A 26,512-nucleotide genomic window follows, 5' to 3' on the forward strand; every position below is an offset into this window, starting at 1 on the left:
CCAAGACACGAAGGAAAAACACGAGACTTTCTCATTAGTATGTGAAAGGGTGCAAATTGAAGGGATGTGCCTCTTCAGAAAATTAGAAGGCTTTGTCATTGCAAGACATGACTTTGAATACAGGAATGACCATAGCGTCAAAACAGCAAATCCAAAAGAAACTGACAAAAAATCAGGATTCTATTTTCGAAATGGCAATAAAATTTTCAATTTTATGAATTTTGGAATTTTTCGAAAATTTCAAAAACTCCAATATGCTGTTTTTTAAAATTTTCACTCATATCACTCCCAAAAATTCAAAAACAACCCAAAATTATATTCATGTCCAAACACAACTCTAATTTTCAAATATCATTTTCACTTGGAAACAAAAGTTTGAATTTTACAATTCTTATGTCCAAATGCCCACTTAGTACACACGATTCTAGAAATACAACCAATATTATTTAAACATGTCATTCTTTTAAAAAAATAAACTGACGTACTAAATTAATATAATAGATAATTTTATAACTAAAGATAAAGATTTTCGTGTTTTTCAGATGTAATTTGCTTGTTAGTAAAGTGAAATCACTTACCCTAGAAAGTCTTACGTTAAAATTACACAAGTTTTCATTAAAAAAAAAATGATAATGCATAAAATCCTTTTTGAACTATACCCGAAGTTGCTATGACACACCTTATTTCGGAGGGGGTCTATTACCCCTCTAAACTTTTTTAAAGTGGAATAAATGTCACATTAAGTGTTGACATGGCATAAAGAACCAAACATTTGTCAAGCGGTGAAATAAACACGCTGTCACATGTAATTTCGTATTTTTTTTTAAATCTATTTCATTGTCTTCCTTTTTATTTTAATTTCTTTTCAATTCAAAATGTAATGAAAATATTATTTTGTATTTAGAAAAATGAAAAGGACAATTATTTTTATATGAACTTAAAAATTATTAGAGGTGTTGAGCATATTCGGACGTCGTTGAATTTTTAAAGTTGAGGTCAAGTACTAAATTCATTCTAACTCCATAGTTGTAGATGAGATTCGAAAATGAAAAAAAAAAAATCGAATCCACTATTGTTAAACCTTGAAAAAACTTAAAGAACAAAAAAATTGGTTTGTCAAAATTCTTGATTGTTGGCCAAATTGATCACTAGGGTAGGATGATAATATTGTTGTGAAGTTGTAGTTGAAATTTGAGCTTGATTGATGAGGATTTAGCCGAGTTTTTGTTGAATTTTGACACAAAACATTAGATTTGGAGCTCTTGAATATGGGTGATAAAGCGGGGATGAAGAGTTCTTGAAAATCAGCTTTAGAATTGACACTGGACATTTCGTATATGTTAGAGCCCTTTTTTTTAAGTTCTCACACGCTTGAAGGAGGTGTTCTCACGCAGTTCTCCACGTCAACAATAAAGGTGCAAAGAATTATAGAGAAAAAATTAAGGTGTGTCGTAGCAACTTTGGGTATATTTCAGGGGGGATTTTATGCATTATCCAAAAAAAAATTTTATCTAATATACGATATAGATTAGTTAATAAAATTTTAAATGTATAGGTATGATCATATAGATATACTTTATAGGGAGATAGTGCTGAAAGTAACGGTAAATTTTTAAAAAAATTGAAAGATGATAAACGATGATAGGCTTTTCTAATGTCAGAATCTCAATTTACAAAGACATTATGCCAAGAATCTTATGTACTTATATATCTTATTTTATGGAGTGAAATTATACTACTAAATTTCTTATTTCTTCTTTAACTAAAAAAATTTTACCATGAAAGTCATAGTCATGATTATAAAAAAGCAATCTAAATGGATAAAAAAAATATACACCAAGAATATCATTTATAAAAAAACGAGATATACTTCATTACATGTTTTATCTCATAAAATCAAAATAAATAAAAGAATAATATATATCTAATTAAATTTTGATTATTCTTCTTCGTACAAGTAAGTCATGATATGATGATCCATATTGATCATTCACAAAAATAATTTACTTTATTTTTTCATTTATAATTATTAGCATTGATTTAATATAATTAAAATTATTTTATAAAATAATAAACTATTTGACTTTACGTACACATGCAACACATGTAGCGAAAAACTTGTTATTAGAAGAAAAGTAAGAGCGGAAACGACAATGAAATAAAAGGAAGAAAAAAAAAAGACGTCAAGCTTTTGTCATGCAGGAGGATTTGGCGCGTTTTGTTAAGAAGTTGAAGGGCAAAAATGTTATTTAAGGTAAATAAACAAACAATTATTTGGCATATATTAGGCATATGAAGGGAGAGAATTACATGTTAGGCATATATTTGGCGCGTAGTTAAACAAACAATTAAACGCCTGAAAATATAGAAAAAAACCAAAACCCAAAAATAAAATGTTAAAACTTAACCTCAAAAGTTTTAAAAAATCGCGTTAAATTGAAGATAGATCTATCTTCCTAATTCAACCATCCCGTCCAAAGATGAATCCAAAATTTTAATTTGGTAGATGCAATTAAAACTACTATCTATATTCACTACACTTTTACTTATTTTTTATAATAAATTTTTTATATGTGCACGCATATATAGTTAATATGAATGTATAATATTAAGAATCTTTATATATGTATACGCATATATAGATGAATAGAGAGTCATAGACATGTATTCCTTACATTTACTAGAATAAGCTTGATATTAATATAAATATGTTATACAGTCACACCTCTCTATAACATCATTCTTATATAACAACACTTTTTTATAAAAGCCAAATTGTTCCGCAACCAAATTTCATATTCTGTTATAATATATATTTTCTATAACAGCAATTCACTATAACATCCAAAAATATTTGGAACAAACGAGGCCGTTATAGAGAGGTTTGACTATATTTAGTGGCAGAGGCAGAATTTTCGCTAAGGGGGTTCAAAAAAGAAAAAAGCGTATACGGTTAAAATCGGGCCTACCCGATTGTGCTATTTGAGCGAGACCACAGAATTGGATCAAGGGTCAGCCTCGTAATGGATCAGACCAGAACACGAAAACAAGGTAGCTAATTCGAGGATCGAGGTGCCTGTCGAGATCGAGGCCAGTAGCGATCGAGACCGACTATAACAGACTTCGAGCAAAGCGCAATAACAAAAAAGCGAAATATCCATAGCAGTTGAAAATCACGGCAGAGATCTCGGAACGGATCAAATCAAGGGCGATTGTTTAGGCTAATCATGAGATTTACTTCCCTAATTAGAATTGTACCATAACTAGGACTCGTCTGCTATATAAAGAGAGCCCTAATCATTTTGTAACCACCTTACATTCACTCAAAAAAAGTAATACAATATTCTCTCTTTAATTCACATTCTCTTGTCTATCAGCTTGTTGCATTTTAGTTGTTCTTGCATAACTAGCTTGAGGATATTCAAGCTCGAGGGCTCTGCCCAAATGCTGATTTTCTTTATATTACTATCAATTCTCATCATTTATCTTTGCGTTTATCAATTGGTATTAGGTGAAATCACATATCCTTAAAACCATATTATAAGATTAATTGTTATCCGATTTTTAGGGTAAATAGTTTGGTGCCCACTGTGGGGCTAAGGATAATAGTGATTGCTTAATATTAACCTTCATAACACACATTGCTTTTACGCTTGTTCTCGTAAGTATTTTTGATTTTAGGAATCAACATGTCGAACTCTCAAGCAGTACCCCATCACATAGATACCGGCCTTGGTCTTCATGGCGAGAACGAGCACATGGTTGCCACGGGAAACAGAGTATCTCCAATCAACCCGATGTACCATAGGCCGTAAATCCAGTCAATGTCAGTTCTCGAGTCGCCATTCGTGGAGATTTAGACGCTGGCCCTGAAAATAGCATCCGTAAAGATGCCCAGGCAGTCGATTAGAACGCACAGAGTGGTGAAGAAGGTGGGATTAGCCTTCGAATGACATTTGACATATTACAAACTCAGCAGGCTACGATAGCGCAATTCCAAAATCAGAATCGAGCACCAAGCAGAAACAAACTTGATACATCATATGAAGTTGTTCATAGGTTCGAACCTATATAGGAGAAATCGAACGATAATGGATCGGAAACTGACCCCGCTATCATGAAGATGCTCGAGGAGCTCACTAAATGGATTGAATCAGGAGAAAAGAAAATTGAGGCTAATGATAAAAAGGTATAAAAGTACAACTCACGGGTTGATCAAATACCGGAGGCACCCCCGATTCTGAAGGATTTGGATTCGAAAAAGTTCGTACAGAAGCCTTTCCCATCAAGTGCGGCTCCGAAGCCCATTCCGAAGAAATTCCGCATGCCAGACATTCCCAAGTACAATGGAACCACTGATCCTAATGAGCATGTCACTTATTATACATGTGCAATAAAAGGGAATGATTTAGAAGATGATGAAATTGAATCTGTTATGTTGAAAAAATTTGGAGAAATTTTATCGAAGGGGGCAATGATGGTACCACAATTTGCCGCCCAATTCCATTGATTCTTTCGCCATGCTTGTCGATTCGTTCATAAAGGCACATGCCGGAGCAATAAACGTCGCAACTAGGAAGTCATACCTCTTCAAAGTGAGACAAAAGGACAATGAAATGCTAAGGTAATTTATATCTCTATTTCAGATAGAACGCATGGACCTACCCCCGATTACCGATGATTAGGCTGTCCAAGCCTTTACTCTGGGTTTGAACGAGCGAAGTTCGGTAGCATCACGTCAACTAAAGCAAAATTTGATTGAATATCCAGCGGTGACCTGCGCCGATGTGCATAATTGATACCAGTCAAAAATCAGAGTCGAGGATGATCAGTTGGGTGCCTTGTCCGGTTCTGCTTACCCAAACAGATCCGAAGGAAGGATTCTAAGAGACATCGATAGAGAGCCCCGATTGAATAGAGATCGGTACCAACCATAGCGCATATCGTAGAAATAACGGACGAGAACGTAATCCTGTTCGAAATGATTGAAGGAATGATCGAGGTCAAAATTCCCGAGGGCTCATGAGTAAGAGTGGCTTCGATAAACATGTCGAGCTTAAATAAGTGCCATAGTTATCGGAATACAACTTCGGCATCAATGCTTCAAGTATTTTGTCAGCCATTGGACGAATCAAGGATACTAGGTGGCATAGATCCCTACAAACCGATCCAGCTCAAAGGAATCCAAATCAAATGTGCAAGTACCATGGAACCCACGGTCACAGAACCAAAGACTGCAAACAGTTAAGGGATAAGGTAGCTCGTTTATTCAACGAGGGTCATCTTCGAGAGTTCTTGAGTGACCGAGCTAAAAATCACTTCAAAGCCAGGGATGCAAATAGGAAAAGCAAACAAAAAGAACCACATCACGTGATTCATATGATCATTGGTGGGGTCTATGTTCCTCAAGGCCCGATATTCAAACACACCAAAGTGACAATCACAAGGGAGAAATGTACTCGAGATTACTTATAGGAGGATACCTTTCTTTCAACGATGAGGATGTAGAAGGAATCGAACAGCCTCACAACGACGCACTGGTAATATCTATTCTTATGAATAAAATTCAAGTTAAACTGTGTTGGTTGATCCAGGTAGCTCGGCAAACATTATTCAATCAAGGGTCGTACAACAACTCAGCCTTCAAGATCAAATCGTGCATGCAGCTCGAGTGCTCAACAGTTTCAACATGGCAAGTGAAACCACCAAAGGGGAAATCATGTTGCCAGTAAACGTGGCTGGAACTATCTAGAAACAAAGTTCCATGTAATCGAAGGTGATATGAGATACAATACGCTGCTCGGGAGACCTTGGATCTATAATATGAGGGCAGTACCTTCAACGCTTCATCAAGTCTTAAAATTCCCAACACCGGAAGGAATCAAAATGGTGTACGGCGAACAACCAGCAGCCAGAGAGATGTTTGCAATTGATGAGGTGATACTAGTATCGACACTAACAACAACAAATGGACCAGAATCGAAAGAAAAACAAGAAGTCAAATAGAAACCACAGTCGCCGGCCTCGACCAAGTCGAAACAGCAGGAAACTCTTGAGGATGATGATTATGTGATACCTCGAACCTTCGTAATCCCCGATGATTCCGATGTCACGAATTCAACGGTCAAAGAGCTGGAACAAGTCATACAGATCGAGCATTTGCCCGATCGAAAGGTATACCAAGGCACGGGTTTAACTCCCGAGCTCGAGGAAAAACTCATTAAATTCCTTATTAAAAATATGGATTATTTTTCTTGGTCCCACCTTGACATGACAGGAATCCCACCAGAGATTACCACGCATCGATTGAGTTCTGACCCAAAGTTCAGACCGTTAAAGCAAAAGAAAAGGCCACAGTCTAAGGTAAAGCATGCATTCATCAAGGACGAGGTAACCAAACTTCTCAAAATAGGATCCATCCGAGAAGTAAAATATCCCAAATGTTGGCAAATGTAGTTGTAATCCCCAAGAAGGGGAATAAACTTAGAATGTGTGTAGACTACAAAGACTTAAACAATGCATGCCCTAAGGACTCTTTTCCTCTGCCGAATAACAGCCGGCCACGAGATCCTCAGCTTTCTTGATGCCTACTCGGGGTACAACCAAATACAAATGAACCCGGAGGATTAGGAAAGAATTCATTTATCATTAAGTACAGTACTTATTGTTATAATGTAATGCTGTTTGAGCTAAACAATGCTGGTGCTACTTATCAACGCCTAGTAAACCGAATGTTCGAAGAACAAATAGGTAAATCAATGGAGGTTTATATTGATGACACGCTATTTAAGTCCCTGCGCGTAGAGGACCATTTGACACATTTGCAGGAAACCTTCGACATATTGAGAAAATAAAACATGAAGCTCAACCCCGAGAAATGTGCATTCGAGGTCGGTTCAGGCAAGTTCCTCGGCTTTATGGTGTCAAATTGGGGAATAGAGATTAACCCCGATAAAATCAAAGCAATCCAAGACATCACAATCGTGGACAATGTTAAGGTCGTACAAAGATTAATAGGGTGAATAGTCGCTTAGGCCGGTTCATCTCGGGGTCTTCGGATCGAAGTCACAGGTTCTTCTCACTTCTCAAAAAGAAGAACAATTTCACTTGGACCCCGGAATGCCACCAGGCATTAGAAGAATTAAACCGGTATATTTCGATCCCACCATTGCTTCATACTCTAAAAGTGGACGAGCAGCTCTACTTAGATTTGGCAGTCTCGGAAGTTGCGGTAAGTGGTGTCCTAGTTGAGAAGAGCAAGGTACGCAATTTCCTGTTTACTACGTTAGCTGAACTTTAGGTGAAGCCGAGACCCGATACCCTAACTGAGAGAAATTAACGCTTGCTCTAATAAACGCCTCTAGGAAATTAAAACCATATTTTCAATATCACCCTATTTGTGTCGTAACCACTTACCCCCTTCACAACATTTTGCACAACCTCGAATTCTCAGGTCGACTGTCCAAGTGGGCCGTCGAAATTAGTGGGTACGATATCGAGTATCAACCCCGAACAACCATCAAGTCTCAAATTTTAGCAGACTCCGTGGCTGACTTCACGCCAGCCCTCGTACCCGAGGTCGAAAGGGAACTTTTGATAAAAGCGGGTACGTCTTCGGGGGTATGGACCTTTTTCACAAATGGTGCTTCAAATGTGAAGGGTTCTGGTCTTGGAATCATTTTGAAGCTGCCCACAGGCAATACAATTAGACAATCTATCAAAACCCCTAAGTTGACTAACAATGATGTTGAGTATGAGTCCATGATTGCAGGTCTCGAGCTTACTAAAAGTCTAGGAGCAGAGGTCATCGAGGCCAAGTGTGATTCCCTACTTGTGATTAACCAAGTCAACAAGACCTTCGAGGTTTGAGAGGATCGATTGCAGAGGTACTTGGACAAATTATAGATAACCCTACACTGGTTCAAAGAATGGACCCTACAGTATGTACCTCGAGAGCAAAACAGTGAGGCCGATGCCCTTGAAAATTTGGGGTCGTCAGTCAAAGACGATGAAATTAGCTCGGGTATTATCGTACAACTTTCAAAGTCAGTAGTCGAAGAAGGTCATGCTGAAATAAACTCCACAAGCCTAGCTTGGGATTGGAGGAACAAATACATTGAGTATATAAAGAACGGGAAGCTTACATCGGACCCTAAGGAATCAAGGACTCTGCGAACAAAAGCTACACGATTCACATTGGACGAAGATGGAACATTGTATAGGAGGATGTTCGATGGGCCGTTGGCAGTATGTTTGGATTTGGGAGACACCGACTACGGTCTACAAGAAATTTACGAGGGCACTTGCGGGAACCATTCTGGTGCCGAATCACTGGTTCACAAAGTCATCAGAGCAGGGTATTATTGGGAAAGTATGGAAAAAGATACTAAGGAGTTCGTTCTAAAATACGACAAATGCCAAAGACATGTACCGATGATCCACCAGTCCAGGGAGCAGTTTCATTCGGTCTTATCCCTATGGACGTTCATGAAATGTGTAATGGATATCGTCGGCCTTCTGTCATCGGCCCAAGGTAAAGCTAAGTTCATTTTATTTATGACTGACTATTTCTCTAAATGGGTTGAAGCACAAGCTTTCGAAAAAGTCAGAGAGAAAGAAGTTATAGACTTTATTTGGGATCACATCATATGCCGATTCGGGATACCTGCCGAGACAGTATGCGACAATGGAAAACAATTTATCAGCAGCAAAATAACGAAGTTCCTCGAGGATCACAAAATAAAAAGAATATTATCGATGTTGTATCATCCTAGTGGGACGGACAAGCCGAATCAACAAACAAGACCATCATTCAGAACCTAAATAAAAGGTTGAACGATGCTAGGGGAAAATGGAGAGAAATTTTGCTCGAAGTCCTCTGGGCATATCGAACAACGACAAAATCTAGTATGGGGACAACACTGTTCTCCTTAGTATATATGGTGTCGAAGCTCTGATCCTGGTAAAAGTGAGGGAACCGAACGTCAGGTTTCGATACACAACTAAAGAATCAGATCACGAGGCTATGAACACAAGCCTTGAATTGCTAGATGAAAAACGGGAAACCGCCCTCGTTCAAATGGCCGCCCAGAAATAACGAATCGAAAGATATTACAATCGAAGAGCCAATCTTCGACACTTCAAAATAGGGGACTTAGTTCTGAAAAAAGTCACCATCAACACTCGAGACCCAAACGAGGGAAAGCTCGGTCCAAATTGGAAGGGACCGTATCAAGTCCTCGACATCATCGAAAAAGGGTCTTACAAACTCGGCACGATGAACGACGAACAATTGCCAAATAATTGGAACATATCACTCCTCAAACGATATTATTGCTAAGGTGTGGTTTTCTCCTTTTTCATTTGTATTTGATACTAACTTATTGCACGTGTTCGATCGAAGACTTCGAGAAATTCTTCAACACAAAGACCTCAGGTTTTAAAGCATGTGTTGCATTCTTTTTCCCTTAGATCGGTTTTTGTCCCAAATGGGTTTTTCCAGCAAGATTTTTAACGAGGCAATAATTATTTGTGCTACCGGGGGACAATTCAACAGTATCCGAGGCTTCTTTACAATCAACCTCGAATGCTGGGAGGCATCACCCTCAGATGTAATCACTTTCGAATGTTACGTTCTCAAGTAAAGTACTCCATAACAGTAAGTCTTGATAGGTAAAATTTTTGTAAAGGGCCAAACGGTCAAATGAACCGTGTCCTTGTAGATTATTTGAGCCCCAATGGAAAAATATGTACGCATGAAAGATTTATGGAAAGAAGTATTTTTTTCCTTACCAGATATTCCATGCCTTAGTGAAATTTGTCCTTGTAGATTATTCTAGCCCCGATGGCAAAACATGTACGCATGAAGGATTTATGGAAAGAAGTATTTTTTTCCTTACTAGAGGTTCTATGCCTTTGTGAAATTTCTACTTTACTTATGATCTATTGCGAAAGCCGGCTCAAGTGACGATCACAACTAAAGTTCGAGCTATCAACCCTATACTCGGGGACTGCCATCCAAAAATCGACATGTTCGAATTATTAAACAACGAGACCATAAGACCTTGAAAAGGAAATCCTCGATTTTATAGGCCACGGCCACCCTACTCGGGGACTGACACTTCGAACAAGTTCGAAGTATAATTGAGAAACAAGCCCAAAGGACAAATCTCAAGTTAAAGGCTACAACCAAACTAACACGATTCGGAGACGTCCGAATTCCGTAATCAAACAAACCTTCAAATATTTTTATAAAACTGGTTAAAAAAGGGCTACCCTAGGAAAATTTACATAGAGTTTCAATAACAACAACCCTCAAAAACCTTAAGAGGTACCAAATTGTTCGAACTATCGAAACAAACTTATTCTAAGGCATAACAAAAATTTTCGATAATACTGAATCCTAATGGGTACAGATTTATCTCGTGCTAAGGCATAATTTTTTTTATATGATTAAACTTTTAAGCCGAAAAAGAGGGAAAAGCCACTCTTTTAAAGGCCATATCGGCGCGATTCAAGAGCCTAAGGGACATTATTTTGTTGAGTTCGGGGATTCACCTTCGCTCAACCGGAACCTAAGGGTTTTTTCTACTCCGAGTTCGAGCAAGTACTCACTCGATTATAGAGACTATACTAATCTGACTTCGACAAAATTTTCACAAGACAACAAAGTGAGTCAAAATTCTCGCAAGTTATAAAGTACACTAGAATTGTCATAAGGCAAAAGTAAAACAAAGTTTTCACAAAACAGGAATTGGAGGCAAATCGGAAAGAAAATGGATCTTTCATATATGCAAAAAATATTTACAAAGACCACTCAGAGTCCTACACAAAAAATTCAAAAAGGAAAAAAAAATTCTAAGTGCCTAATCTTCCCCGGGAGCCTCATCTTCATCTTCTCCACTCTCGGATCCACTTGCACTCCCAGATTCATCATCATCAGAAGAAAGTAGCGCTCTAGCTTCGGCCTCGAGTACTTTCGCACTCTCGATCTCGGTAGCAAGGTCAAACCCACGAGCATGAATCTCCTCGAGAGTTTCTCTCTGAGACTGACATTTGGCATGTTGGGCAACGCAAAATGCCCAGGCCTGAGCGATATTAGAGATTTTATTTGCTCGAGCGTGAGTAGCTTCAACATCGGCTCGGTAGACGACCATGACCGCCTCCGCGCCAGCCTTTGTGTTTTCTACCTCAGATGTGGCCTTTGCGAGCTCGGTGGCCGCCTCAAGCTCCTCGATTTTCTTGGTGCGAGCCAAATTTTCCTCCTTCATACTTTGGAGCTGACGCTCGGCCAATGATAGTTGAGCTCGAGCAGCCTCTTTCTCCGAGGCAAGGCGATCCATGTTTTGTTTACATCCCAAAGTCTCTGCCTCCTTTATCTTGGCCTCCTCGCGGAGCTGCTCGATCTTTTCGACCCTTTTCTGAACCTGCAGGATTGGAGTGTTAGTCGTCGTTTCCGGATTAACATAACAATCTTCCAAAAATTTGCATTACCTACTCAATCAGGTCGATTTGCCCTTTATGAGTTGCTGCCAATTCAGCTCAGAGGTCCTTGATCTCGTCTTTTTTTTGCCCAATGAGAAGTATTAGGCCATCTCTCTCCTCCGTAAGCCTTTTGATATCGGCCTCACACCGGTTAAGCTCTGCTCGAGATTTAGAAAATGCTTCTCGATGGAGCGTCAAGGCCTATGAAGAAAGAAAGGAAATTAGACAAGAGGAAATAAAGACAAAAACAATGATGATAAAGGGAGCAAAGGCTTACCTGACTCAGAAGTCGATGGGCTTCATCGAAGATACTCGATGCATCACCCAGATCGGAAGTATCTTCGAATCTCGTGAAGCAATCGTGGAAAAGGTCCTCCCCTTCGTGGGCCCCACGTCGAGGGTCTCCAAGGCCTAGGCTTCCTGAATTTGCCCTTCGGAAAATGTGGTGAGGGGCGGTGAATCGTCAACATTTATTGCCCCAAGTGAGTCACTTGGGGTGTTCTCTTCGTTTTGAAGGGCCTCAGAACTGGCCCCTTCAGGTACGTCCACCGGTTACTCATCACAACGGGAGGCATCTTTAGTCTCCAATGACTCAATGACTTTGCCCGGGCCATCTTTTGAGATCCCCCCGGTCCGAGGCTAAACCTCTTCAATCACCACCAGCTTAGCGGCCTTTGGGATCTCGGCGCCCCTCTTTCGAGCCACTAGCTCGAAGGCGGCATCTTCATTCTGCTCTTCTTCATCTCGTAGCTGTTGAACTACATTTGCAAGCAGGGTGGCGGTATCTTTCTTCGACTTGCGAGCCTTGCTCTTCTTGGGATTTAGAGTATCAGAGGGTAAGACCCTTTTTTCTGTTCTTATCCTTAGCCGGCTTCAGGGCCTCCTCTTCCTCTCTAGACGGAAGCCTCATGACAATATTGTCTCCGAGACTTGTATGGAAGGAAATCAAGTAGAAATAAAAAAGAAACACTTCATAGAAGAGCATCAACACACGAGTAAAGAAGCTTAACGTGATATTTGGCCTCCTATCGGCCTTTTGCCAAATCGCTCCACGAGCACTCAGCGTATGAAGAGGCTGAGGCTAGTTTCCGAACCCAGCCTTCAAGGTTTGGGATTGCACCAGGCACCCAAGAAACTGTTGCATCATAGGAAAGGATGTCAATAAGAAAAGCAAAAGAAACAAAAGGATAAACAGAAGATATATGTGGGTTTGTACTTACGCTTCATGTTCCACTCTTCGGGGAATGGCATTTTCTCGACCGGAATTATGTCGGAAGTCCTCACTCGGACAAACCGGCCCATCCATCCTCGGTTCTTGTCCTCATCTATGCTCAAGAACAGCACCTTGGTGGCCCGACGCTGAAGCCTTATTAATCTGCCTTGATAGAGATAGGGGATGTACAATCTAATTAGATGGTCGAGGGTAAAAGGCATCCCTTCGACTTTGCTCACGAAGAATCAAAGCAAAATGACAATGCACCAGAAAGAAGGATGGATCTGGCCCAGGGTTATTTGGTATTGGCGGCAGAAATCGAGGATAACGGGGTCGACGGGACCTAGTGTAAAAGGTTAAGTGTAAACACTTAAAAACCTTTCACGTGAGTGGTGATTTCCTCTTCGGTGGTCGGAATCACCACCTCTTTGCCTTCCCAATGGAAATCTTTCTTCACCTGCTTCAGATCGCCCTCAGCTATCGAGCATATATATCTCGAAATTGGTTTACATCGGCCAGGGACCGATGAAGGTTTCTCAACCTTGAAATCAGAAGTAAGATCGCACACCACGGGAACGCACTCCTCGATGCGTGGCTCCACCGATGTCTTGTCGTCGGCCGACCGCGATGAAAAAGATTTCTCCTTTTGAGGAACGATTTTTGATATTTTTGCCATTTTTATATGGATTCAAGGAAAGAAAAAGATGAGATTTGTAGTTTTGAAAAAAGAGGTTGGTAACGAGGCCTAGAAACTGTGCAAGGATGGAGAGACTTGATAAGATGTGAAGAAATTTGAAGATTTGCAGAAAGGCTTGGAAGAACTTAGAAGGATTTTGAAGATTAGTGAAAAAAATCAAAGTAAAGCTTAAAGAAGTGAGAAGAAGACTTATTTAAGGATTCACGGCGGCGGTTCAAAGGTACTGATAACAACACGATAGAGGATTCAAGAATTACTAAAGAAAAATAAGAAAATCAAGAAACGTGTGGAAGCTAAAAGAAAATAAAGAAACGAAAAAGGATGGAAAATTAAAGATAGATTGAATTCAAGAAAGGGTTTCTTGAATTCAAGAAGTCTATTCTTGAAATTGAATCCTAACAACAACAATTAGCCAACAAAGAACTAATCGCCTTTGGTAGAGAATTAAAAACAAGAGATAGATTGTGAAACCCGACCCTTTAGAATAACAAGAGCAACAATAAGCCTAAACTTATTACCTTTCTTGAATACCTAGAAGTGATCTAAGATTTCGAAAGAGTTTAATCTTACCACCTTAAGTTGAGTCTTGAAGGTTGAAGAATAAATCCAAGAGTAGCCACACACAAGAGTGCAAGAAAAATCTCACAATTTTTATTGATAATAGTCTGAATAATCTAAGTCTAAAAACAAAGAAGACACCCCTTTATATAGAGAGGGGGTCACGAAATTGTCCCTAAAAAAATAAGGAAATAAAGTCCTAAACTACTTTGGACAACAAGTTCAACTTCCTTAGAAAAAGAAAAATACTAGGAAGCAAAAGCCAAGTCATTCTTGGAAAATAATTCCAAAGATCTTAGTAAAAGGAAAACATAACCTTAACTAACTAGGAAAGCAATAAATTTAATCCCATAACATATGAAAATAAGTCCCAAACCAATCTTGTATAGAATCTTGGAAATCTTGAAGGAAATTTGCAAGCAACTTGGCACCAACTTGCACTCAACATCTAGCACGACTATTGTACCATTATTGGACATCAAGTAAGTCCTTTTTATTCTATAAAAATGTGGCTTTATGTAGAACTTCATGGGCTACAAGTTTGGACACATTTTAGGTGCTAAATTGGTCAAACAGTGGAAGCTCAAATCTATTCAAGGACAATGATGAAGCTTTGAAATCTCAAAGAGGGCCTTTAACAAGATCTCAAGCTAAAAAGTTGCAAAACAAGGTCATTAGACTTCAAGAACGATCAAATAAGTTGTTAGTTGGGAGGATGAGCTTAAGGATAAAGGATAGGAGTTATCTAGGTGTTCTAATTATTTTATGCCCCAAATTCATGTCCAATAAGAGGTGGATTAGATCCCAAGAAACATCCTCTGAAGAAGGTCCAAATCAGGCCACTGTTTGACCAATTTAGCACCTAAAATGTGTCCAAATTTTCAGCCCACAAAGTCCTACATAAAGCCACGTTTTTATAGCATAAAAAAGACTTACTTGATGTCCAAGAATAGTACAATAGTCGTGCTAGATGTGGAGTGCAAGTTGGTGCCAAGTTGCTTGCAAATTTCCTTCAAGATTTCCAAGATTCTATCCAAGATTGGTTTGGGACTAATTTCCATATGTTATGGGACGACCATAAAATAATTATAACACCTAGATAACTCTTATCCTTTATCCTTAAGCTCTTCCTCCCAACTAACAACTTAGTTGATCGTTCTTGAAGTCCAATAACCTTGTTTTGCAACTTTTTAACTTGAGATCTTGTTAAAGGCCCTCTTTGAGATTCCAAAGCTTCATCATTGTTCTTGAATAGATTTAAGCTTCCTAGGATGCTATCAAGTACTAGTGGCCGACCACCAACTAATGCTCATTAATGATCTTGGGAACTGTACCAACGCGACGCTTCAGTCGCTTCTATCGCTTACGTCACAAGGGTGACGTCATAACTGATCGAGGTATAAAATCGAAGGCTCAGTTCGTTTCTTCTTATTACACTCCAAGAAACAAGGGGCTTATCTATATATGGCTAAAACCGGGCCTACCCGATTGTGCTATTTGATTGAGACCACGAAATTGGATCGAGGGTCAGCCTCGTAATGGATCAGACCAGAACACGAAGACAAGGTAGCCAATTCGAGGATCGAGGTGCCTGTCGAGATCGAAGCCACCAACGATCAAGACCGACTATAACAGACTTCGAGCAAAGCGCAGTAACGGAAAAGCGAAATATCCATAGCAGTTGAAAATCACGGCAGAGATCTCGGAACGGATCAAATCAAGGGCGATTGTTTAGGCTAATCATGGTATTTACTTCCCTAATTAGAATTGTACCATAACTAGGACTCGTCTGCTATATAAAGAGAGCCCTAATCATTTTGTAACCACCTTACATTCACTCAGAAAAAGTAATACAATATTCTAGCGTGTGCCCAAACGCTGGTTTGCTTTATATTACTATCAATTTTCATCATTTATCTTTACATTTATCAATTGTTATTAGGTAAAATCACATATCCTTAAAACCGCATTATAAGTTTAATTATTATCTGACTTTTAGGGTAAACAAAAAGTTAAAAAGGTTGTAGCTAGTAGGAATAGAACCAATGACTTTGCAAAGGGTTTGAACCCCTTTGACCACTAAGCTATGCTTTTAGGCTATGTCAAGGAGATTCAGAATATAGTATATAAGGTAAAAATAGATTTTACCTAATTTTTCTGCCAAAGAATTCTGGTGAACACCCATCCGCCCTGATTATGTTATAAGTGTGTTTTATACGTATATATACACATAGTCAAATAAAAGGTAAGTATGTCCAATTTTGTTGTACATTCAACACTATCCCTACTCATATAACAGTTCAATATGTAGTTAAAAAGACGACAATATTATTCGAATCTTAGTGATCTTATGGTGTCATGTACTGTTACTGTTTGTTAGATTTTTCTCTCTTTTTGTAAACTTTCTTCTTTCTTTTTTATTTTTGTTAAAAAGAAAATGCCATTGATTCCAAATTTCAACCCCTCTCCCCCACTATAAAAGAGAAAGATCACACAGGCTTGGACAACCCCTTTACCTATCCCCACCCCCTTATCCTACCACCCCATCTACCGCACCCAATCCCTCTTAGACAGAAAAAGATTTTATTTGGTTTCGTATTTGGTATTTCATAATTTTTTTGGGGTCAGGACTAATTTGAATTCGCATCAAACAACTTTAAAAATGACTTCATCTAAAAATAACTCTTCACCTTCATCCTTCATACGAAAATTTAAACTTTTAATTAAAGATAAAGAACTAATACCAAAAGTTTGAATACGAAATCTTTAATTAAGAAATTATAACTCCGCAACCTTTTGTGGTGAGAGTTAAGAGTTAAGGGGTCGTTTGGTAGGATGCATTAGATAAAATAATGCTTGCATTAGCTTTGTGTATTAATAATACCTTGTTTGGTAGATATTTTAAACCTATGCATTAGTTATGCAAACATTAGTTATACATCATATTTGGTATTATCCTATGCATAACTAATGCATAGAAAACCATGGTATTAGCAATGTAAAGGGTTTTATTGCATGTATTAGCTTAGTTAAAGAGAAAATTGTCCTTCAAAATTTATGCTTGATTAAAATATGCTAGTTATATATTAATGCAAGTTTAAAATAATTCAAATAGTGAGAAATAAAATTATATCTCTAGTAAATAAATTAATACTTAACATATTTCCTTTTTTATAAATAAATATTTAGTTCTATTTTACAATATAGGTAGACAAATCAAATAATTTTTTAAAACTTTTTCATATAAAAATATTTCTCAACATATGTTTCTTTTAAAAAGTTTGAGTGATGGACTAGTTTTGAGGATATTTTTGTAAACAAGCAATTCTTTTAGAAATTGTGCAATGCTTTAATACATCAAACCAAATAATAAATAAGAAATATGTCAGCATAACTAATACCAGCATAACTAATGCAAGCATAACTAATACCAACATTACTAATACACCATATTCAGCATTATTCTTATTCACTCCACCAAACGGTAGAAAATCACAACAGGGAATACATACACAAAAAGCCTATTGGACCAGACTGAAATATCTCTCTCTCTCACACACAGAGAGTGACTGACGAGTGTGAGATATAGAGAGAGAAAGTGCTAATAGAAAAAAGAAAGAAAAAGAACACTTTAAAAGAACTCCCTTTACTTTTCTCTCTCTTAAAAACCACCAAACCCCTTCCTCCCACCCACCCCCTACCATAACCCCACACCCCCCTTCACTCTTACCAACCCCCACGCTACCTCACACTCGATCATCACCATTCCATTGCTTCCTCACACACACACTGTCTTTTTTCTCACTCTGTTCATAGATTTTATATATAAATATACAAATTTCTATATACGTATAGTTAGTACATAGATATATATACATCTACTATTTATATTTTGTAAAGCTTTTGTGGATAAAATGGAGAGGTACAGTGGGACCCAATCAATGGAGGTTGGTGCACCGGTGGATCCGGTTTCCGAATGGACAGTTCCCGGCGGTGAGACTGGGCTCGAAGGCAAGTACTTTTTTACTGCATTTGAATTTCATGTGAATTTCACTTAAATTTTGTGTAATGTGGGATATTTTTTTACAGAGCCTATGTGGCAGTTGTCACTGAATACTGGTCCAGAATCGTACCCAGAAAGGCCTAATGAGCCTGATTGTATCTATTACTTGCGTACGGGCTTTTGTGGTTATGGTGCTAGGTGTCGGTTCAATCATCCCCGTGACCGTAATTCGGTAAATTTACATTTAAAAAAAACTTTTTTAGGTAAAAAGATTGAATCTTTAGGGTTGATATGCTTGATCATTGATTTTTATGTGTCCAATTTGGGGTTGATCTTCTGATTTAATGGGTTTTCTCTTTTGGGTGTCTCAAATTTCTGATTCTAGATGTTTAAAGTTTTGATCTTTTTTTTTGGACATTTGTGAAGCATGTTGTTAAAAATCTTGATTAGCATTGCCTAAAAGTGTATATTTACACTAAGTAGTGGGTGCAATGGTGTTGTGGGGTAAACTAACTTAAGATCCTCGATCTGTCTCTAGTGATCATAGTTTAATAGATTTTTCTTTTGTTACTTTTGGGTTTTTTTTAACTCTTCGTTTAATCTGTTGCCAAGATTGGGAATTTTGACATGCATTGATTGTGTGAACTGAGGACAGGTCTTGGGAGCGATGAGAGCTACCGGAGGAGAATACCCAGAAAGGGTTGGACCACGTGTTTGCCAGGTTAGTTTTTTTCGTTACATGCAATGCTATCAGCTTTAGAATGTGGGGTGTTCTATTGAATGATGATCAATTTTTGGAGGAATGTGTGGTTTCTGGATTTGGCTCTCTCTTTAGTTAATCAATTCGTCTGCTTGCTGTTGATTCTGTACTACATTGATATCCCATCTTGTTAGTACAATCAATTCGTCTGCTTGCTGTTGATCATGTACTATGTGAGCTTCCATCTAGTTAGTACAATCACTTCGTCTGCTTGCTGTTGATTCTTTACAGTTGAGCTCCCATTTTGTTGATCATGATTCGTCCTTTTCCTTCTTTCGGATCTCTGATGTGCTAAATGGAAGCTTATGTTTCTCTTCAATCTGGTGTAGTATTTAAGATCCTCCTAGACTTGCCATGTTATCTCTCAGATGCATACTGGAAAGATCTAATTTGCTAGATTCTGCTCTGTGATGATATTCGTCTTTTTGCTGTCTGATAAGTGCATGAACTTCTTTTTCCTTTTAGACATGAATTCGTCCTTTTGTTCCTTATTCTGGAAACTTTCCATTACCATGTTTGTGAATTCAACTGAATTAAAAAATTTCTATATCTGATAAATGTTTTACATTACAAAACATACATGCTAGGGTCGGCAATTTTGAACTATCCTCAATTTTCCATATAAATTCCAATTATTTGACCACATTTTGACGCTTCTGTTGATCATTTTATTGATGATGTCTTTTGTCCTAGCTGTGCAAGTGCTTTTATTGTTCTCCATAATGGTACATTTTTAAGAAACATTTCCTGATGTTGGAAAAATATGCTTGATTGAATCATCTGTATTACAAATTGCTTTATTGTCTCTGTAGCTGGAACATTTTTTTCTTGGTGATCACCTTTTCTTTTAGAACTTCTGATAATGCTATAAGGTTTAATTTTAGGGATTGCGTTCTGCATTGGTTGCATCAGGTTACGGGTTTGAGCTGTAGAATCAGGCACTGATGCTTGCTTTAGGATAGGATGCCTACGTCACACCCCTTGGGGTGCGACCTTCCCCGGACCCTGCGTGAATGTGGGTTGCTTCGTGCACCGGGCTTTCCTTTTTTTTTTTTTTTTTTAATAATCTGCGTTGCTTATTTGTGCTAGTAAATCATGCTTCAATTTTCATTTCTTTTTCCATTTTGGAATTCAATGTTCAATTCAGTGACTGTTCAGAAAATTTAGTTTGAGTAACTGGGTTTAGTCTTCTCATCATTGGAGTATTGATAATGCTTCTGTAGGAAAATGTTCTTCCACTATATACCAGCTCCATATGATTCATATCTTTGTTTAGTCTGAGGAGCAAGGCTTTTCTATCCTTGACATGAAAATCCATTTTGTTTTATACTTTTATATTGTAATCTCCTTACTTGATTCTATGTCATACACACTTTCTGTTTGTGTTTCCTATTGATTACAACTCTTGATTATGTATGAAGTTCTGGTTGTTTGTATAGATGAGGGTGTGACTTTTGTAGAACCATATTTTGGCGTAGGTTTCTCTACTTTTGGTATATTTCCTGTATAGGCGGATATGCCCAGCATTAATAAAATTATTTATCTTATCAAAAGAAAATGTATGAAGTTCTGGCCTTTATCAGTTATTTGGTTTTAAGAAAAGCTCGTTTGTTTCTCGTCCGCTTTGGAACTCTTGTGTGGTCTCTCATGAGTTTGTTTTCTCTTTTATGCACTAATCATTGTTACCACTTTGGTTCATGCTTGTTGCTGAAGATGTTTTCCTTTGCATATTTTATCTGCTAATTTATGAATTATATCTTAGAAAAGATTGCTATTTGTTGTTGATTAGATAGCTTTGGAATTGAGCACCAAATTATTTTCTTCCAATTTTGCGTAGTCAACTGCATTTGGTGGATTCAGCTTCATATGATTTGTCTCCCATGTTGAAGGAGCTCATCTTCCTACTTTTTAGTAAATCATCGAAAGAAGTGCTTAATATGTGGTCAAATGACAACCACTGTCAAACGATTGCTTAGAAATATGATATACCTGTTGATTGTTAACTATGAAAACAGTTGCTCAGCAAAAAGTGACTGGTTAACTTGTCCTGTTTTTCTGGCGACTTCTTTTTTGGATAAGTTGATATATAAAACTGCACTTTTCACTGCAATAATTAGTTGTTTCTGATTCTGATTTGCAGTACTATATGAGGACAGGTATGTGTAAATTTGGCGCTTCATGCAAATACCATCACCCAAGACAGGGAGGTGGATCTCCAGCACCGGTGACAGTTAACATTTATGGATACCCGCTGCGTCCGGTCTGCCTTCTTTTTATTTTCAATCAGTCTTCATCTGAGCTTATTTTCTTTTGGTTCCAGTCCTTGTGTTTTCTTTTCTTTCTCTTTTGTCTTACTGCTTGAAAAGTTTTTAAGTATGGTTGAATCCTTCTGAGTTGGCTCATAAAGTTCCTGTCACAGGGTGAAAAGGAATGCTCATATTATGTGAAAACAGGGCAGTGTAAATTTGGCGTCACTTGTAAATTTCATCATCCACATCCTGCTGGAGCGCAAGTGCCAGCACCACCAGCTGGACCTGGACCTCTGGCTGTGCCAGCTGCTGTTCCTGCACCGCACATTTATCCAACGGTGCAGTCTCCTTCTGTTCAATCAGCTCAACAGTACGGGGTAGTTTCTGGCAACTGGCCAGTTGCTAGACCTACTCTACTTCCTGGTTCATATATCCCTGGGACTTATGGTTCTATGCTTCTTCCCCCAGGGATGGTTCCTCTACCAGGTTGGAGTCCGTATCCGGTAGGTACACCATAGATGCTTCTTTCAGCTGTTGATATATACAATTTTTTTGGATGCACTGACTATCTGCTGAGTTTAAATTATGCGCTACAGGCACCTGCTAGTCCAGCTCCCTCCCCAAGTACTCAGCCTCCACCTGCTGCTGGCCCTATTTATGGGCTTTCTCAACTATCTCCTTCAGCACCTGCCTACATGGGACCATATTTATCTGTTGCTTCTGCTTCCGGTCCTTCAAGCAGCAGCCAGAAGGAGCATGCATTTCCAGAAAGGCCTGGACAACCAGAATGTCAATATTACATGAAGTATGGGGACTGTAAATATGGATCTTCTTGTAGATACCATCATCCGCCTGAGTGGAGTGGACCTAAAACAAGTTTTATCCTCAGTGCTATGGGCCTCCCTCTTCGTCCGGTGAGAATCTATGCATGCAAATTTTAAATTGAAATTCTACATATTGGTCAGCACTTAAATGTTTCTAAACTTTGTTGCTAAAGCATTCTCCATGTTAAATCTGACCTTTCTTTCCCTAACCCTCAAATCTGGAATTACATTACCGTACTATTTTAGAGACAGACTCCTATAAATGCATGAAATTGAAAAGAAACAATTATATTGCCTAGGATATTTAGGTTGAAGCAGTTTACTGATTGGGATGATAAATTCCATGAAGTTAAAAGTATCAATGAGATCCGCTATTTGAATTATTGTGTCAGACAATTTTCGCAAGGAGGTATCTGCATGTATGTGTTTACATTATTGCTCTAAGTGTGGGCAGGGATGCTTTTTGGTAGGACAATACAGAATTTGGGCAATAGCTATTTGACTTTCTGAGTATGTTTGAATTGCTTTTTGTTTCTAAAGAGATGGCTGTCATGATTAATTCTGGAATTATTAATTTGTCATATGTGGTGCAGTAATTATTATTTTTTTGAGACTGTTTACCAGCCTTGAACCCTTGACCAAGTAGTTTGGAGAGACGAACCCCCCCCCCCCCCCCCATGAACAAGGATGGCCGGTATATGTGGTGCAGTAATTATTTATATAATGATTACTTTTCTTTTCCTTGGTACATGAGGAATTTACTTTTCAAGCAACAAGAGAAGTGCTTATAATATTCTTGCGTCTCTACCTCGCAAAAAAATTTGATAGAATGTTCGCAGATGGACAAATATATTTTGGATATCAGATTCATTGACCTATTCTTGTAGGAGAAACTACAAATACTGGACTGAAATTTTTCAAAACCATACCTAACCGACTGATGAACACCCCTAATTCCCCCTTGGTATCTTTCTGCTATTCTCTAAACATCAACTGGGGCATATAAATGGGTAACCTCATATGTAGTTTCAGGGGCTCGGTAAACATCGTGAATTTTCAAATTGTTGAGGTACAGGTAGTATAAAAGATTACACTTTTGCGCCTGGTGCTTGCTAGATGGTGAAATACCTTCCTTACCTACTCTTCCTGGAATTGCGGAACTTTTCTTAACTTGTCCCAAAAAGAATTGCTGAACTATAGTGCATCTTATTGAAGAGTAAAAAAAAGGCATATTTTGTGGTAAGTGGTGCAATCAGGATGTGTGGATTAGTGGACATCATGAGTTTGAACCCTGTTGCAAACCAAAAGCCTGGTATTTAAGTGGAGAAGGGTAGCGGGGAGGGCGTATTATCCACTGAGTTTCAAATTGTGTGCCAGCTGGCCTTCGTGGATTTATTTATTATCACAAAAAACCCATATTTTGTGATCTTATAATGCCATACTTTCTACACCTAAAACATGGAATTTCAAAGTGAAATTTGGGGCTTTTTTATTACACTTTAAGAGTGTATTTTGGGAATTTGAGTACCGATTTGGACTCGGTTGTGGAACAATCAGTCAAAAAAATATAATGCCATACTCCATAATAATATCTTTGCTTTTTATGCATCCATTAGATATACATGATACACTGATATAGCTGGTTTTAGTTGCGGGAAGCAATCCTGTTGATTCTTATATAGGTGTATTCTTGAAATGAGATGCATCCCAGCCTTCATATACAAGCCATCAGCTATTAGTCGTCCCTTCCGTGAAGTGCTAGTGGCATATTTTTCTATTTGAGTTTCTTTGCTAATTGAACTTGCTAGGAACAAAAGTTTGTTTTGCTTTACCTCTCCTATTAAACACGTTGCTGAAATTTGTTAGTGTTTGAAACAAGTGAGTTCTGAAGTTTGAGTGATTCACTGCTTCAGTGATTTGGAATATTCATTTTGTTTTTGTTCCTCTCCATTGTTCTGTTTTAGGGTGCGCCAATTTGCTCTCACTATGCACAAAATGGAGTCTGCAAGTTTGGGCCTTCTTGCAAGTTTGACCATCCAATGGGAATGAGTTATAGTCCATCAGCATCTTCTCTTGCTGATATGGCTGTCGCTCCTTACCCTGTGGGATCTTCTATTGGTACTTTGGCTCCATCATCCTCATCCTCAGACTTGCGGCCTGAACTTGTTTCTGGATCTGGCAGGGATGCTTTCTCTACCCAAATATCTTCCATGAGTACCTCAAGTGGTTCAGTTGGTTCAATGTTTTCAAAGGGCGGTCATGCTTCTCATTCCGGTGTTCAGCAGTCTGTACAGAGTTCTAATCCTTCCAGTGGCAGCAGCAGCAGCGCAGGCCACGGAGGTGAGGCTCGCACATCAAGTTGAGAGAAAAGATTGAGTGATCACATTTTTTCTGTTGCTCAACGATCATGACGAGCATTCTATTTTTGGTGCTAGTCACTTTTAGGAGGATCTTATCTCATTAGTCATCTTGGTTCTTTCAATTCAGATCTAGCACACACACTACTTCTGTCCATCTGTTGTTCATAAAATCACTATAAGGCCACCTTTTTTTTTTTTCATTTTGAATAAGCGAAGACCATCCTTCAAAGGTCCCAACTACCCTCACTAGGGGCTTGTAGCTAGTTTCTGAATAACAAGAAACAGAAACCCCTTTCCATTTTAGATGAATCTGCAACTATGCCTCATTTTTGGACCTTGTTGTGGCTATTTATGTTGTAGTCTTTTAGGGAACAAAAATATCCCTCCTACACCATTGTCCTTCCCAAATTTGACTGTCTTCACCCATCTATCCTCTTTAGCCCTCTTAATTCAAAATAGGGGACAAGCTCCAAACTTGGCTTTGGAATTAATACCAATGGCTTCTTTTTTCCTCTCTTTGTTTAGGGCTTTCTTGTGAAGAAACAGTTAGAATGGAACATTGTCATTATGGGATTTGATCGATACTTATGTTGTGATATGGGAAAATGTTCGAATTGGTAATGTTTATCAGCAAATACAGTAAAGTACCATGCGACAACTTTGACTTACTAAGAATTGTTCTTTTTCCTATCACATTTAGTCTCATCACTGAATCTTTATTGCTGTTATAGGTTATGGTTTCCCTTTTCATCTTCTATTATTAACTTCTTTATTTGTCTTACAATTTCTAGAACAAAATTAAAGCAGGGAGCAAAATGAGTCACTCGTTCATCAAAATGAATTAAATGTCTCATGGCTCAAGTGGTCAAAATTTTATCTGTATATTTAACTTTTCTCCTAAATCTACTAATTCTCCAACCTAAGGTCTGGTTAATGATCTAAAAAATGTTGTAGGTCTTTTTCTACCCTAAGTGCAATAGTTGATGATTAGTTTATGGGTTGGTGGGTGATGTTCGTACTTTATCCATAATCGGAGTTACTCCTAATTAAACATGTTTACTTTGGAAGAAAGTACTGGAACTATTTAAAAGCATCTTTCTTTTCTATTTGTGGTGTAGGAACTTCTTTTATCACTCCAAGTGTCTTATTTTTAGTAATCTGTATTTTTTTTTGGAGCCAATTCAAGTGTCTTATTTTAGTAAAATCTGGAATTATTGCCCGAAATACTTAAAAGTTATACCACCCAATATCCAGGTATGCGAAGAGGGCTTATATTGAGTCAATAGTTTTGCTAATTTAAAAGTTAGGCAGTGGGATATCACATATGGGTGAAGATAAAAATCTTTATTTTCTTGAGTCGGGGATCTACCGAAAATAACTTTTCTGCTTTCTTAAGATAGGGATATAGTCTGCGTATATATTACCCTTTCCATATTTCACTTGTGGGCAACGTTGGCTGAAGGATAAAGCAACCTAAACAGTGACTTTAGACCCCAAATTTTGGGGGCCCCATCTTTCATTAGTAGTAATTTTATGAATTAATTTTTCATATACAAAATTAAAGTTTAGGCTTATTTTTCAAATTATATAGCATGGAAGAAAATATTACAAGTAGAAGATAAGACTCTAATGAATGTACTTAATAAGATAACAAGACTTCATTTTTTTTCCAATGCCTATATTCCTTATAGAATAAAGTATTACTATAACAATTGCATTCGGGGAAAGAAGTTTTTCCAAATTAAAATTGACAAAATCTTATATAGGATCAACAATGTCTCACTAGGAACTAAATGGATCAGGTTAGAAGTATTATTAGTTGAAAAAGAATTATTAGAATAACTCGATTATAAGAAAATTATTAATAATTTTGCATCTAAAAAAGTTAGGAAAATACACTTCAATCAAATAAAAAATTAAGGCCTCTCATCAAATTTTGCTTTAGGCCACCAACAATGTTGAGCCGCTCGCCCTTGTGGGATTGTACTGTGTTTGTTGGTTATTGTTGTTGTTGTTATTGGGGAAGAAAAGCATCAACAACCACCTAAAACAAAACAAAAAATTAGATACCTAACATATGAGACCATAATCAAATTTTGCTTTAGGCCACCAAAAATGTTGAATCGCTCGCGCTTGTGGGATTGTACTGTATTTGTTGGTTATTGTTGTTATTGTTATTGGGGAAGAAAAGCATCAACAACCACCTAAAACAAAACAAAAAATTAGATACCTAACATAGGAGACCATACGAAATGGAGAAGCTCTTTTTTTATTTCTTATTCAGTATCCGGTACCTATATTAAAACTTGATTACATTCGGATTCGCAACGTGTAGGATTACCTTTAGATATAACATAACACACT

At 37.9% G+C, this 26,512-nt stretch overlaps 1 protein-coding gene across 1 annotated transcript; it reads left to right on the forward strand.

Annotated features, from left to right (window-relative positions):
• The first annotated feature begins 17,505 nt into the window (after nt 1–17,505).
• On the forward strand, nt 17,506–24,841 carry LOC107778143 (zinc finger CCCH domain-containing protein 32). The gene is made up of 7 exons (XM_016598347.2): nt 17,506–17,963; nt 18,042–18,187; nt 18,611–18,676; nt 20,856–20,975; nt 21,135–21,467; nt 21,561–21,878; nt 23,753–24,841. The coding sequence occupies exons 1-7, from the start codon at nt 17,867–17,869 to the stop codon at nt 24,149–24,151; spliced, it is 1,479 nt and encodes a 492-aa protein (XP_016453833.1). The 5' UTR covers nt 17,506–17,866; the 3' UTR covers nt 24,152–24,841.
• The last annotated feature ends 1,671 nt before the right edge of the window (nt 24,842–26,512 follow it).

The sequence above is a fragment of the Nicotiana tabacum genome, chromosome 7 (genome assembly GCF_000715075.1).
Source record: "Nicotiana tabacum cultivar K326 chromosome 7, ASM71507v2, whole genome shotgun sequence".
In the NCBI taxonomy this organism is placed as follows: Eukaryota; Viridiplantae; Streptophyta; class Magnoliopsida; order Solanales; family Solanaceae; genus Nicotiana; species Nicotiana tabacum.